Source organism: Equus przewalskii, chromosome 4 (genome assembly GCF_037783145.1).
Source record: "Equus przewalskii isolate Varuska chromosome 4, EquPr2, whole genome shotgun sequence".
NCBI lineage: Eukaryota > Metazoa > Chordata > Mammalia > Perissodactyla > Equidae > Equus > Equus przewalskii.
In genome coordinates, this window is record NC_091834.1 from 47,022,604 (window position 1) to 47,035,382 (window position 12,779).

A 12,779-nucleotide genomic window follows, 5' to 3' on the forward strand; every position below is an offset into this window, starting at 1 on the left:
CTAAAACTTGCTTAATGTTGCTAAATGTGATATACAGTAATTTTCAACAAACCTTCAATACTCCTTTGTGATTTCTAGGTAGCTGGTTATAGGAATAAAGAAATAGTTTCAAGAAGATTAAGTAATTCTGTGAAGTCCAGAGGTCACTGATACAACAAATATAAGACCTTGGACTCTGGCTTTTAGTCCTGTTTCCTATGCATTTGGATATATGTATTTTGCATAGTAATCCTCCTAAGAGAGTTTTTCCCTCCTTCCTTATGGAAGTTCCACAAAACATTGCTTGCAAGGAGTGAAAAATATTTTTAACCTCAGACTATCTTGAATTTCTGCTAAAGTGCTAGAAAAGTTGATTATTTCAGTTGTAGATGCCAGCTTGCTCAAAGTTAACTTTTAAACTATTAAAACCTAGTGTGGGTTTCAAATAAAAACCTGATATACAGATGTTTTAATAAAATGGTTGAGATTCTATAATAAAAGAGTAGTAAGGCTGTATAATTTCTAATCTGTTTTCAGTTCCAGGTCCGTGATCAGTTAATTTAGGTAGTAGATACAAGGAGATCCACCTACCATAAAGACAAGCAAAGTAAAGCTATTTTCCTACTTCTCAAATTCACCCCATCCTCCCCATAAATATTCCCATGTACTGTTTATATTGAGGCTTTAGTAGCTTCTTGTTAGGAAGCAGTTCTATCTACAATTTGCCTTTAAAAATATGTATTGTATTTTTATTAATCAAGAGAGAGATAAGCACATCAGCTCTGGTAAAAAGCAATCCATTTGACACCATTATATTTTCTAATACAATATTATGTGAAATGCTCATTTAAATGGTATCCAAAGTAGAAAGGATTTTCATGGCATTCAATTTTACTCGTAGATTGAAAGGGCCATTAAAACAATTTCTTCTCCAAGCAGCTTATTTTGCTTCTCAGCTGCAAGTGTCCTATGCTAGGTTTACTGTGCTTAGAGCGGCTGTGTTGTTAGTGTCATCAAGCTCTGCGGAGCCTGTCCACCACGGGTGACCCTGCTGGTATTTGAAATACCAGTGCACAGCTTTCAGCATTACCTCAGCCACCACCGTATGACAATCTACAGATGGGTGGTGTGGTTCCTAGACCAGGAAACAAATCGGGACAACAACAGTGAGAGCACTGAATCAACCACTAGACCACCAGGGCTGGCCTTGAGTTGCAGGGGAAAGGCAAAGTGCCAAGGAGACTCACTGCCTGGCTGCCTGTGTTACACTTGTGCTCCTTTACTCAATGCTATGCATTACTGAAAGCTTCAGAGACATATTTCCTCCTGTCTTGACCTTTTTATCCTTAGGCAAACAAACTTAATGAACTGATGACAGGTTTGGGAGTAGAAAAACAAGTTAGGAACAGTCCCAGTCTTATAACTCTTTGCTTCATGACCTTGGACATTCACTTAACCTCACCTCCACAGTCTAAAAGCCCCTCCCATAACTTGTTCGTAATAGTCTTAAACTATGTTTGCCTATAGAAAAGTAATCTAAAACATATATTGCGTGTGGTCATCCACATCTTACTGGCCTAAAGAAATATCTAAAAGTTAACTTTATCCTTATAAATGAGCAGAAAAACTATGCCTTTTTGGTCACTTATTATCACTCAAGCAACTGTCTCTTTTACTTGAACAACTGGTAGATGCTATCTCAACTGCTTAAATGCAGGACACAAGATTGGGGGAAAAAATGAAGTTTTCTCAAAGTGAGTAAGAGTTAAGATTCAAAGTTGAGGGCATTTCTCAGACTTCTTTAGTATTTTTGTAAGAGATATGGAAATGGAGACTATACTGTGAAATCTCCAAGTTGGCAGATAAACACTTTCTGGCTAATAATATGCCAAACTGATGGGGACAATTCAGGCAGATCCCAAAACAGCCATATACAAATGCAATCTAAGGAGAGTGGTGGTGTTTTCCGTTCTAGCCAAGAAAAAGTGAGTACACCTCCCTGAAGACACCTACAAACCCTCACAGAATACACGGGCAGCCAGCGGAGGATGGTGAAAAGCAAATGCTAGCAGGTAGCTTGGGGAAGGAAACCAGAGCCTAAGGTGCTGTTGAACCAGTGAGGTGTTTCTGTTTTTTCTTCCCTCTCATACTTCCTAGCCTGGATCTATATAGGCACCCACAAACTTAGAACTGTACACCAAGCACAGATGGAGAGCTCCAAGAAAAGCCCTGTTTTTCTCATTCAAGGGGTAGGAAAGAAGGGCCCTACAGGTCAGAGAGAGTGGGAGAAATACCTTCTTTCATTCCCCGCCAACCCCTCCCATCACAGTTCCCTGGCTCCATAGCAGTGGCAGGTGCCTACAACTCCAACGAAGGAAAGCCCTGCTTTCTGACCAGCGAAACGATGGTCCCAAAAGTATGGATGGATACCTACTGATCTTTTTCTTTCTCTCTATCTCCTTACCACAGGGCCCTGGAGGCAGACGCTATATCAGGAAGTGCATGGCAGAGCAAGGGAATTAAAGCCTTGGATTTCTAGCCAGAAAAGCAATATGAGAACTCTGGGATTAAAAAAACATCAGTGAGATCCTGGAGAGGAGAGGGGCATAAAAAGCTATCCCTTAAAGTTGTGTGTGATCTCCTGAGTTTACCCCTGACCATAGATTTGACTTTAAAAAGCACACTGATAACTCGGATAACTGATTTAGGAACTAGACCACCACCAAGGTTCCAGACAGGCCTATGCATCTTATACACTTAGGATAAATCTGAATAACAATGCAAAGACTTTGAAAATTAAACTGACATTAGAACCACAACTTACAGGAAGCAGATCAGGATTTGTGACCCAAACCCAACTGGGCCAATTACCTGCTAAAATAGCAACAACAACAAATCAACAGTTCCCACATGAATTAAACAATACACAGAGTCTCATAACATGATATTTAAAATGTGCAAAATGCAATCTAGAATTTCACAACATAGGATGATCCAGGAAAATCTCAAAAACTTCCAGGGGAAAAGATAGTCAATGCTGCAAATCCTGAGATGATCCAAGTGTCGGAATTATCAGACAAGAGTTTTACAGCAGCTACTATAACCATGTTCCAAGAAATAATGGCAGACACTCTTGACATGAAAGGAAGGATGGACACTATCTGCTGAGAAATAGAGGATGTTAAAAAAGGAAACCAATTGGCAATTTTACAACTAAAAAAATACAATGACCGAAATAAGAAATTAACTGGGTGGGCTCAAGAACAGGATGGAGATAAGAGAGGAAAAAGTCAGTAAACTTGAATATAGATGAATAGATATTATCCAAAACAACAATAGAAAGAATAAAGAGGAAAGAAAAAAAAAATAACAGAGACTCAGAGATCTATGAGATAATACGTAACGTATCTAAAACATGTCATCAGAGTTTCAGAAGGAAAGGAGAAAGAATGTGATGCTTAAATCAATATTTGAAGAAATAATGACTGAAAACGTCCCAATTTGGCAAAAGACATAAACTTACAGATTCGTGAAGCTCAGAGAAACTAAAACAGAATAAGCTCAAAGAAATCCATGCCCAGACTCATCAAAATCAAACTGCTGCAAACTAAAGACAAAGAAAAGAATCTTGAAAGCAGCCTGAGGAAAATGATGCATTACTTACTGCGGAGCAATGATTCAAACGCCTGGGGATTTCTAATCAGAAACCATATTATGTAAAAGACACTATGCAAGGCATGAAGGGAAATTAAAGATGCATCTTAAAATGTTTACAATTAAGTCAAAAGAACCAGACACAAACATGTACAACCAAAGCACAAGGCCATGCATCGGGATGGCATTAAGAAGATAGCAACAGAGAGTCACAGGAGTACAAAGGATCAGGCAAATATTTCAGACAGATGGAAAGTTAAAAAGTCTTCATGAGGAAATTGCTGCTAAGCTTGGCATTGAAGAAAGGGATTTTATTTTATATTTAGTATATATGTATTTATATCCCATCAGCTTCCAGAAAGATTTTGAAGTAACTTAGGAAAATATATCTATCCCACCAGGATAGGATAATTAGTTCAGGCAATCTGAGTAAAGGGAAAAAAAATAAGTCTATCAAAAGAATAAACCATAGGTAAGATTAGATGCAAGAAATGCAAAGCATGGATGCTAGAGAATTGCTGGAAGAAACCACAGATTTGCTGGTAGTCTGCTTGGAGGCCAGAAGAATGAGTCTCTTTCTAACCCACAAAATAGAGAATTAGGATTTTAGGTACAAAATTCAGCAGTATGAGTAGTGAGCCTCTGGAACATGGTCCCTATGAAGCATGGCAGGCTGATGGCAGACTTGGGAGAATAATTGAACGCCAAGACAAAGACTCTGAACTTTATTTTGTGTAAAATGAGGAGGGATCGGACTTTGAGATCAAGGCGTAAGATGATCATAGTTGGGTTTTTCAGCTGTAATTCTGGCAGCAATGTGATGGAGAGTTTTGGCAATACTGGGAAGCGAAAAATAATGTATTAAATAAAGAGAAAAAATGTAAATCAGCTGAAGAAGAATTGAATTCTGTTCTAAATGATAGAGTTGTAACTGACACTAACATTAGAGAAACATTAAGGCCCCGAGGAGTGACTGAGTGAGGCATCAAAGTGTCATAATGAAGAGAAAGGCAGTAGAGCCCCCGAGCCTCCCCTACCTCTTACTGTGCGACCTGGGGCAAGTTGCTTGACTTATTCGCTTCACTCTTTTTAATTTATGATATGGGAATTATAATAACTATTGACTTCTTAGGGTTGTTTTGAGGATTAAATAAATAATGAATATGAACATACAGAACAGAAACTGGTACATGGTAGACACTCACTAAATGTTAGGCCCTGCTACCATGGTTTCCTCCAAACCTCTCCAGGACATCCAAATGTCTTGAAAATTCAATCAGCCTTCATCTAGATACCACTAAATTTGTGGGACTAGAAAATTTTAAACCTATGAAATTTGTATTTTCTCTTTTAGTGGCCTGAGATCAACCTGTATTCTGGCAAATGATTCAAAATTAAATACCAGTTTGAAATCAGGATTATTTTTAATAATTACAACAACAAATACATAAATAAAAATCTAATAGGCCCCAGAACACTGTTGCTCTTTTTAAAGAGTTTGTGTTTTAAAGTTGTGCTAGATATAGTTTTTTTGTGAAAACAGTGTCAAAATGAAGTTAAACTCCAGTTAACAGTGTCTAGAGCAATGGGAAAAAGATCAGGTCTTCCTAAGAGGGGGTGCAAGCAAAGGTTAGGCAAGTAGCCAGGGTCTGAGTCAAGTAGATGCTAGAGCCAGGGAAGAAAAGTGGCATTCAAGTCAAAATATAGCATCTTATAGAATGGTCCACACAGTGGAAGTGGGGCCAGCAGGAGGCAGTTGCTCTTGGGCACTAAACAGCCAGGTATCTTCCCCAGGAATACCAGGGATCCAACCTGAGACAGCAAGACTACCAGGCTTGGCAGGCACAGACTGACTACCAGATCAGCGCTGAGTTGAATGTTAAAGGTATTTAACATTGGAAGCTGATATTGGGCAAAGTGGCTTCAGAGTTATGAGACGTATTATACTAAGGAAAGTATATAAAAATGGCAAAGGGAGACGAAAACACATGTAAATGCTTTCCAGAATTTGCCTTGACTTCGGCTGTCACTTTGATGAGTCTTTGTATTTTACCTGTGGTCATTTCACCATTTAGCTTATGATCTGTTCATGATGTCCTGTCCATTCTCTACCACGTGGAAGAAAGTTTCAGGAATGCTTTCTATCTTAATCAGAGATGAAGCACCTAGAGTGATAATTGCATTACAACCTCTTTGGCATTGCTTTTCATAAAAGTATCACAAGTAATAACTAATACATGGCTATTAATATTTCAAAGTATGAACAGAATGCAGCCTATATAATGTGTAAAATGAATACATAATTGATAATGCAGAGGGAAGTAGCCCAAAGAAGCTTAATTGTATCATACCAGGAAACAGAGCGATTAAATCTTTTAAGGGTGAAAAAGTATTTCTTCTCTGATACATTCAAATTCTTTGCTTTGAGAATGTAATGAATAAAGATAACTCAAAATAACTTTTACATGTATTTATATATGAAAAATATGTGAATGAATTGCTAGCCAACCTACATTATGTTCAGTGAAAAAGATTTAGTAGAAAGCATTTTTTTAAAATTGTTATACTACCCCAAGAAGTATTTAAGAAATTCACAAATTCAAAACGCATTTGATATTGGTAGGCTAATGATGTGTGAGGCACAGTGCTATGCTCTGGGGGTACAAAGATGACCAAAATCCTGGTGCCTGACCTCAATAAGCTTATTTCTACCAATGAGCTAGGCAGATAAGCTGATAATTTCAGCGTAACATAGTTACATGCTTAGTGCTTTGATAAGGCTGTGAAGCACTCAGGCTAAGCTTTTAGACTAGTTGGGGTCAGGGATGGAGTAGAGAAGTGGAGAGAGGGGCCACGCTCAGGAAAGGACTTATGGAAGAGGAGCAGCACGAAATGAGTCTCAAAAGATGAGCTGTGTTACTCAACTAAAGAAGGAGAAATGCTTATTTGGATAAGAGGGAAGTGCATGAAAAGAGGAAAAAGAAAGAAGAGAAGATATTGATGAAATCGGAAGTCTAATTCAAATAATATTTTATCAGATATAAGGTAATTTAAATCACTTTAAGTAGAAGAGTGTCATGGTGAGATTAGTATTTTATAGTGATCATTCTAGAAAAATAGATTTACATGGAAAAGAAAGAAAATGGAGATGCAGAAAGATTGATGTGATTACTGCCAGGAGGGAGAGAGAAGTGAAATGAGCCAAATCTATGACAGTGGTAGTAGGGATAGAAAGAAAGGAAAAGATTCCAGAAATGTATCATATCAGGAAGTGAGCATGTTAATTGAATTTGAGGGTACGGAGAGAAGTGTGGGATGACTCTCAGATTTCTAGCTTAGGAAACACTGGGTACATAATGGTTTCACTAACTCAGTATGATAAAGGGAAGAGCAAGAGTTTGGGAATGTACGAAGTCAGTATTTGGTGGCGGGAAGGAGAGGGAGGGAGGCAGACGATGAGTCCGTTTTGCTTATTCTGAATTTGAGGCTCCTGGGACTTTGTATAGTCACTCCTCACTTAACAAATCTTTACTAGGCACCCATCACTTGTAATAAATGGGGGCAGAGGGACTGGATGTGCAAATATAAAATGAAATCTGACCTAGTCTATAACCTCCCATATCTTGCCGTTCTCCTCCCTCTCTTCCTCCCCAAGCTGCCCTTTTTTTCTCCCCGTAATAGGAAAATATTGACAATAGAGTCAGTGTGTTCAACACGCTCAGGAGGGAGGACTGGGGAGGAAGAAGATAGAAATGAGAAGACAGGCACTGGAGTCCAGCTTACAGAAAGGCTCTTCTTAAACTATTTCAACATAAGCTTTTCTAGAACTAACTGTCTCTTTAGTTTGATATGCTTGTTAACACAGCTAATAGTTATATGGCTAAAATTCGTTCTTTGTTGACTCTGTGACTATTACAAAACTGTGAACACAGGAGTACTTAACAAATTTCTGTTGACTACTTTCCAGTAAGATAGTTGAAAAGGTCATAAAAATAATTACAAAGTATATATTTAAAGAGTTGCTTTTAAGCTCTTTGGTTTTGGCTTTTCCGGATATTTGAACTCAGGATTGGTGAAATTTGTAAGTACAGATGACCTTAATTTTTTTCAATTACTTTTTTAATCCTGGTAAAATACACGTAACCTGAAATTTACCACTGTAACTATTTTTTAGTATACACTTCAATGGTGTTAAATGCATACACATTGTTGTGCAACCATCTATCTCCAGAACTATATTACTTTTATTATTTTTTAAAAGTACTAATTGATCTAAGAATCAAGACCCATTTATCACCTGCTTTTGCATTTTATAGATTCCACTTAAACAAAAAAAAACAGAACTTCTGCTGTGCTCTAAAATTATATCTAGAGCCATTCCTTCATAAATTGAATATCAACTTATGGATATTTAAATTCAGCAAAGAATTTTAACTTTCTACCAATTCTCATACTCTGTAAGAAAAACATTGTGTTATTCAACTGAAGCAAAGAACACTGTCTAGTTAAACCATACCAATGCTATGAATACTAAATATTCTCTTTAGTTAAAGTGAAATTTAAAGTTCAGAGCTCCATGTTGTTCTAGGAAAAGTAGAGTATGCCGGAATGTGAAATAACAATAATGAGCCGCAGTCTAGTACAGTTCGTGGCCCACTGGAGGCTGTGATAAATGTTTTAAATGAATAAGAGAGTTTCCAAGGAAAGAAAATTAAATATAAATTATATAAAATTATTATTAATTTCACAATGGTATAAATCATGATAATTAATAGGTGAAATGTATGTCTTGTTACTAATTTAAAGTTAACAAAAGTATCATTAGAAGGGCTTGTGTGAAATAAGCTAAAATTATTCTAAAACACTAATTAGATTTTAATAGACATAGACTATTGTCTATCAAAGCTGGAAAATGGCAGTAAGTAATTTACCAAAGGTCACACTCTGGAGGGTGGGGTCCCCAGGTTGCCCTGGGCCTTTTCAGGTTGAGACCCACAGTGGGGAGCAGTGATGAAGAGCACAGACGGTGGAGCTGGGCTACCTGGCTTTCAGCTTCTACTCTGCCTCTTATCACCTGTGTGGGATCAGGCAACCTATTTAACCTTTGTCTGCCTCAGTTGCTTCATCCATAAAATGAGGCTAATCATAGGGTTTTGTGAGAATTAAATGTGCCAAAACAGGTCAAACATCTCAAACTATACGTGGCACAAACTAAAAGCTTAATAATTGTTAGATATTATCATTGCCATTAAGACGTCTTGATGTAAAACATGGCACAGGGACTAAACTCTCCTGCTCCCAAATGAATACAGACTACTCATGGAAGGTGTTTGGGTTCATTGTCTTTCATTCATTGTCTTGCGGGCCAGAGTGGTGAAAAGTGATCTTTCATTAAATACAAGAATACAGCTACCACCACTCCCACCACCATCACCCCCACCGTTGCAACTCACTGCCAGCACCTCCACCAGTTCCACCACCACTGTCATGACCACCATCATCACCATCACCATTATGACCACTATTACTGTCCCCACCATCCTAACCAGCAGCCCCACTCACAACAACACCAACTTTAACATCCATGTGAGTATAAACGTGAATTTGAAAGTGTCTTTTGAAAAGTGAAGAATAATGGACAAAACACAAGTGTATACCTGCTAGTAAAGGGAGGAATAGGAATTTTTTAAAAGATATTTTGAACCAAGTACAGAGAAAGTAGAAGGCATAGAAAGTAACCAGTCTAGAGAGATTTTTAGACAAGTTTGTTTTACATTATTATTACAGAAATAATGGATTTCACAAACTTGGGGTTCAGGTAGCTAAAAGGAACATGCCAAGAACAAACAACAAAAAGTCATACTTCTGTGCTGTACACAAAGACTAAGCCAACAGTTTCAGAATAAAACCGTTGGAAAGGTAAAATGAACACGTCCGTCTTACATGTTAAGCTGTGCTGTTTGGAATCTGTACCTAAAGTTGTTTAAACTAGGGGTTAAGAGAACGGGTTTTAATCAGGGAGTCCTGGGTTTGAGTTTCACGTCTGCTACAAACCTGACTTTGAGTAAATTATTTAACCTCCCAAAGCCTCAGTTTTCTCCATCTGCAAAATGGTGATGTCCATTATTGAAAGTTTGTGTGACCATTGACTAAATACTCACATGTAACGTAAGCACTTAGCACAATGCTTGTGCTAATCTAAGATTAAGAACTTCCCAGTCGCTCCCAGACCAGTCTCCCTCTCAGTCTTCACTATGCAGTAAATGGCACCACCATTCACAGGTAAGAGCTAATTTTTGATTCATCTCTTTACCTCATCTTCCATCCCCAAGAGATCTCATTAGCAAATTCTTTCTGTTTCACCTCCAGAACGTAGCTCAAATTCATCCACTCCCTGCAGCTGTCCTTGCCCAAACCCAGAGTACTCTGATAGACCCTGTCTCCCAGCTGCTACTCAGTACAGTCCATTCTTCAGAGAGCAGCCAAGTGAACTTTAAACATGTGACTCAGATGATGTTTAAAGCCTTGCATAGCTTCCTATTGCTGTTAGAAAGAGCTGCTACTCTACCATAATTTTTTCTACCTGATCTGTCCCCTGCCCATCTTTTCTACTTTACCTCTCACTGCTCTCCCCTTAGCTCTAGAAGCTTTGGTCACACCATCCTCCTTCCTGTTTCTTTAACACACTGAGCTTTTGACTCTTCTTTCAAAGAGGCATCCCAGATCCACTTATCTAAAGCAGTAGCCACTACGCTCCAGCTAGCTCCTCTTCATCATTTTGCCTTATTTTTTGATAACTCTTGTAATCTGAAGTTATATTTATTATATTTCTGTTTGTTTATGTTTAGTTAGTTTCCTGTTATCAGAATGTAAGTTCCTTGAAGGATGTTATATTATTGTCCATGTTCTGTTATTGATTATGCTCTATATTACTGATCATGCTTCTATTCTCAGTGCCAAAAGCAGTGCCTAGAATATTTTTGAAATGTGGTTAAAATATTCACCATACAAATGGAAATGAAAACTTTTTCAGATCTAAATGTCTGAAAAATAACATCTCATTATGGAGAAAACAACTATAGAGGGAACTGTCTATAGGGAAGGAGGCCCTCGAATCCCGAAATGGAGGCAAAAAAGCACATGGGTAATAAATTCAGGAAGAGTTATGTTTGAAGGGCCCATAAATAATTTTCTCATAAGGTGTTCTGAAATGAGTACTAGAAAGGTTAAGAGAAACTTTTTCAGTTTTGTTTAGTTCCAGAGTTCATAATTAATCTATGGCATCTACAGGTTAGACTTAGGCTAACACAAACATTCAAAAGCTAAATCATTGCCAAGGACATATACTGCTGAAAACCTGAATGCAATGGGTCTGTCACATAAATGGGACAAAAAAGGTACTTGCTGATAGGCCCAAAGCTTATATATCATGAATAGTTAGTTATAGGGGTATGTGAGTAGTTACTTATAGGTGTATGTGATATCTGGAAAGCAAAAATGAAAGTGACATAGCATTTCAACTACTTCGTACTCACCGTGCATGGGGTCTGCATCCATGGTTCCCCATCGATCTGCATTGGCAGAGACTTGCTAGTCCTGGGGGAAAATATTTCATTTTAAGTATAACACTGACATACTTTATATAACAGACTATATGTAAGGTGTAAGATGATGAGACCAAAGAGGGCAAATACGGTAATAGCTAGGCTCTAAATTTATCTCTTTTGAAAGGGACTTCAACTCTGGACTATTAATAAATATCCTAAAAAGTACCTTGGTCATAGGAATGTTAAAAGCTTCCTCGTAAATGTGATGATATAAACAAAAATTCTAGATGCCAAAAGAAAAATGTAGGGTTTATGTTTAATGACACAATCAGAATTCCTACAGTTAAAAGCGCCTCCTTGTTTTCGTGCAAACCCATGTCGTAAACCTGGAGAAAAAGTGTTTGATGTCTTAGATTTCCCAGTATCAGTACTTTCACATACATAACATCAATTATATCTGTGCTGTAATCCATGGTTTCACCTTAGGGTCCTTTTTATTCTACAAGTAAAATTTTGGAAAAAATGTTTCTTGGAAAATTGTAAATTTAATCCACATATAAAACCTTACTTTCTAATTATTATTTATTTAATTTTATAGAAACAATGGTGCACTTTAGTGCATGAAAGAATTTAAGTTAATGATGCTTCAACAGTTTTTTTACTGGGTAATTTGCCCAGTAGAGGCTTCGATGCTTCGGTAAATTAAACTGAATGTGAACCAGATTAGAAAGGATGATATTTCTATGTTAGAATTGTGTCTATGATCTCAACAAGAAAGAATCAAATTTCAATGAACCTGACGAGTATAGCTAACTAAAATTTTGTGAAGTCTGCCAATTTTCATTATTTTGAAATATATCAGCATTCATCATTGATCACAAGAGGCAAAAACAAGGCACATGTCGTTATTGGAGGCCTGCATACTTTTAGTTATTTGGTAGTCACACCACGTCACATTCCTTTCTCAATTATAGAGAAAGAACTACCTGATGACCACAGAGGAGCATTGAGCCAGCCGCCGTCCAGCACTTTTCAGTCCTGTGTATATTTGCCCCATCTCCATGGCTCCTTCCAAGCCAACCACCTCCAGTAGCTGATCACTCAAATCTGAAAGAAAAGAGAAGTCTTGTAAGTTACAGTGCATATGCATATGCCCACAATTGAATGCCATTAGATATTACGGAGATGAAAAATAAAGGCTACTTCAAAAAGAAAGCTTTTCTGTCTTGGAGATGGAAGCAAATGAAAAGATGCCCTACTTCTGAAACTCTCAGTTTAAGTAAACCTTGAGGTGCTGTGGAAAAAGATTTTCTGTCAGCTTATTCTAAAACAAAATGGGAAGAATGGATTCTGAGCCAAATAATGCCAAAAAATATACCAGTAGTTTTTAACATCAACAAACTTAATGTAATTCCACATGTATATATGGAACATTTATACATCCCACATCAGACATTTGGCAGCAAATACACATTTCAACACTGCAAATAAAGTATGAAGATGTGCTGTCAAACATGATTTTGTTAAATTACTTGAACAAAAGACCTTAGAGATCATGGACTTTCTCAGTTTAAAGATAAGACGACTCAGTCTCTAAAT

The 12,779-nt window shown here is 37.5% G+C and overlaps 1 protein-coding gene across 9 annotated transcripts in view; it reads right to left on the reverse strand.

Moving 5' to 3' along the window:
- DGKB (diacylglycerol kinase beta) overlaps positions 1–12,779 on the reverse strand; it is a 675,150-nt gene that overhangs the window by 16,203 nt on the left and 646,168 nt on the right. For all 9 annotated transcript variants that reach the window (XM_070615806.1, XM_070615803.1, XM_070615805.1 and 6 more), the window contains 2 exons: positions 12,167–12,287; positions 11,169–11,229 (listed from right to left, as the gene is read on the reverse strand). In XM_070615806.1, the coding sequence (XP_070471907.1) occupies positions 11,169–11,229; positions 12,167–12,287 (182 nt within the window). The remainder of the gene's footprint in view (positions 1–11,168; positions 11,230–12,166; positions 12,288–12,779) is intronic.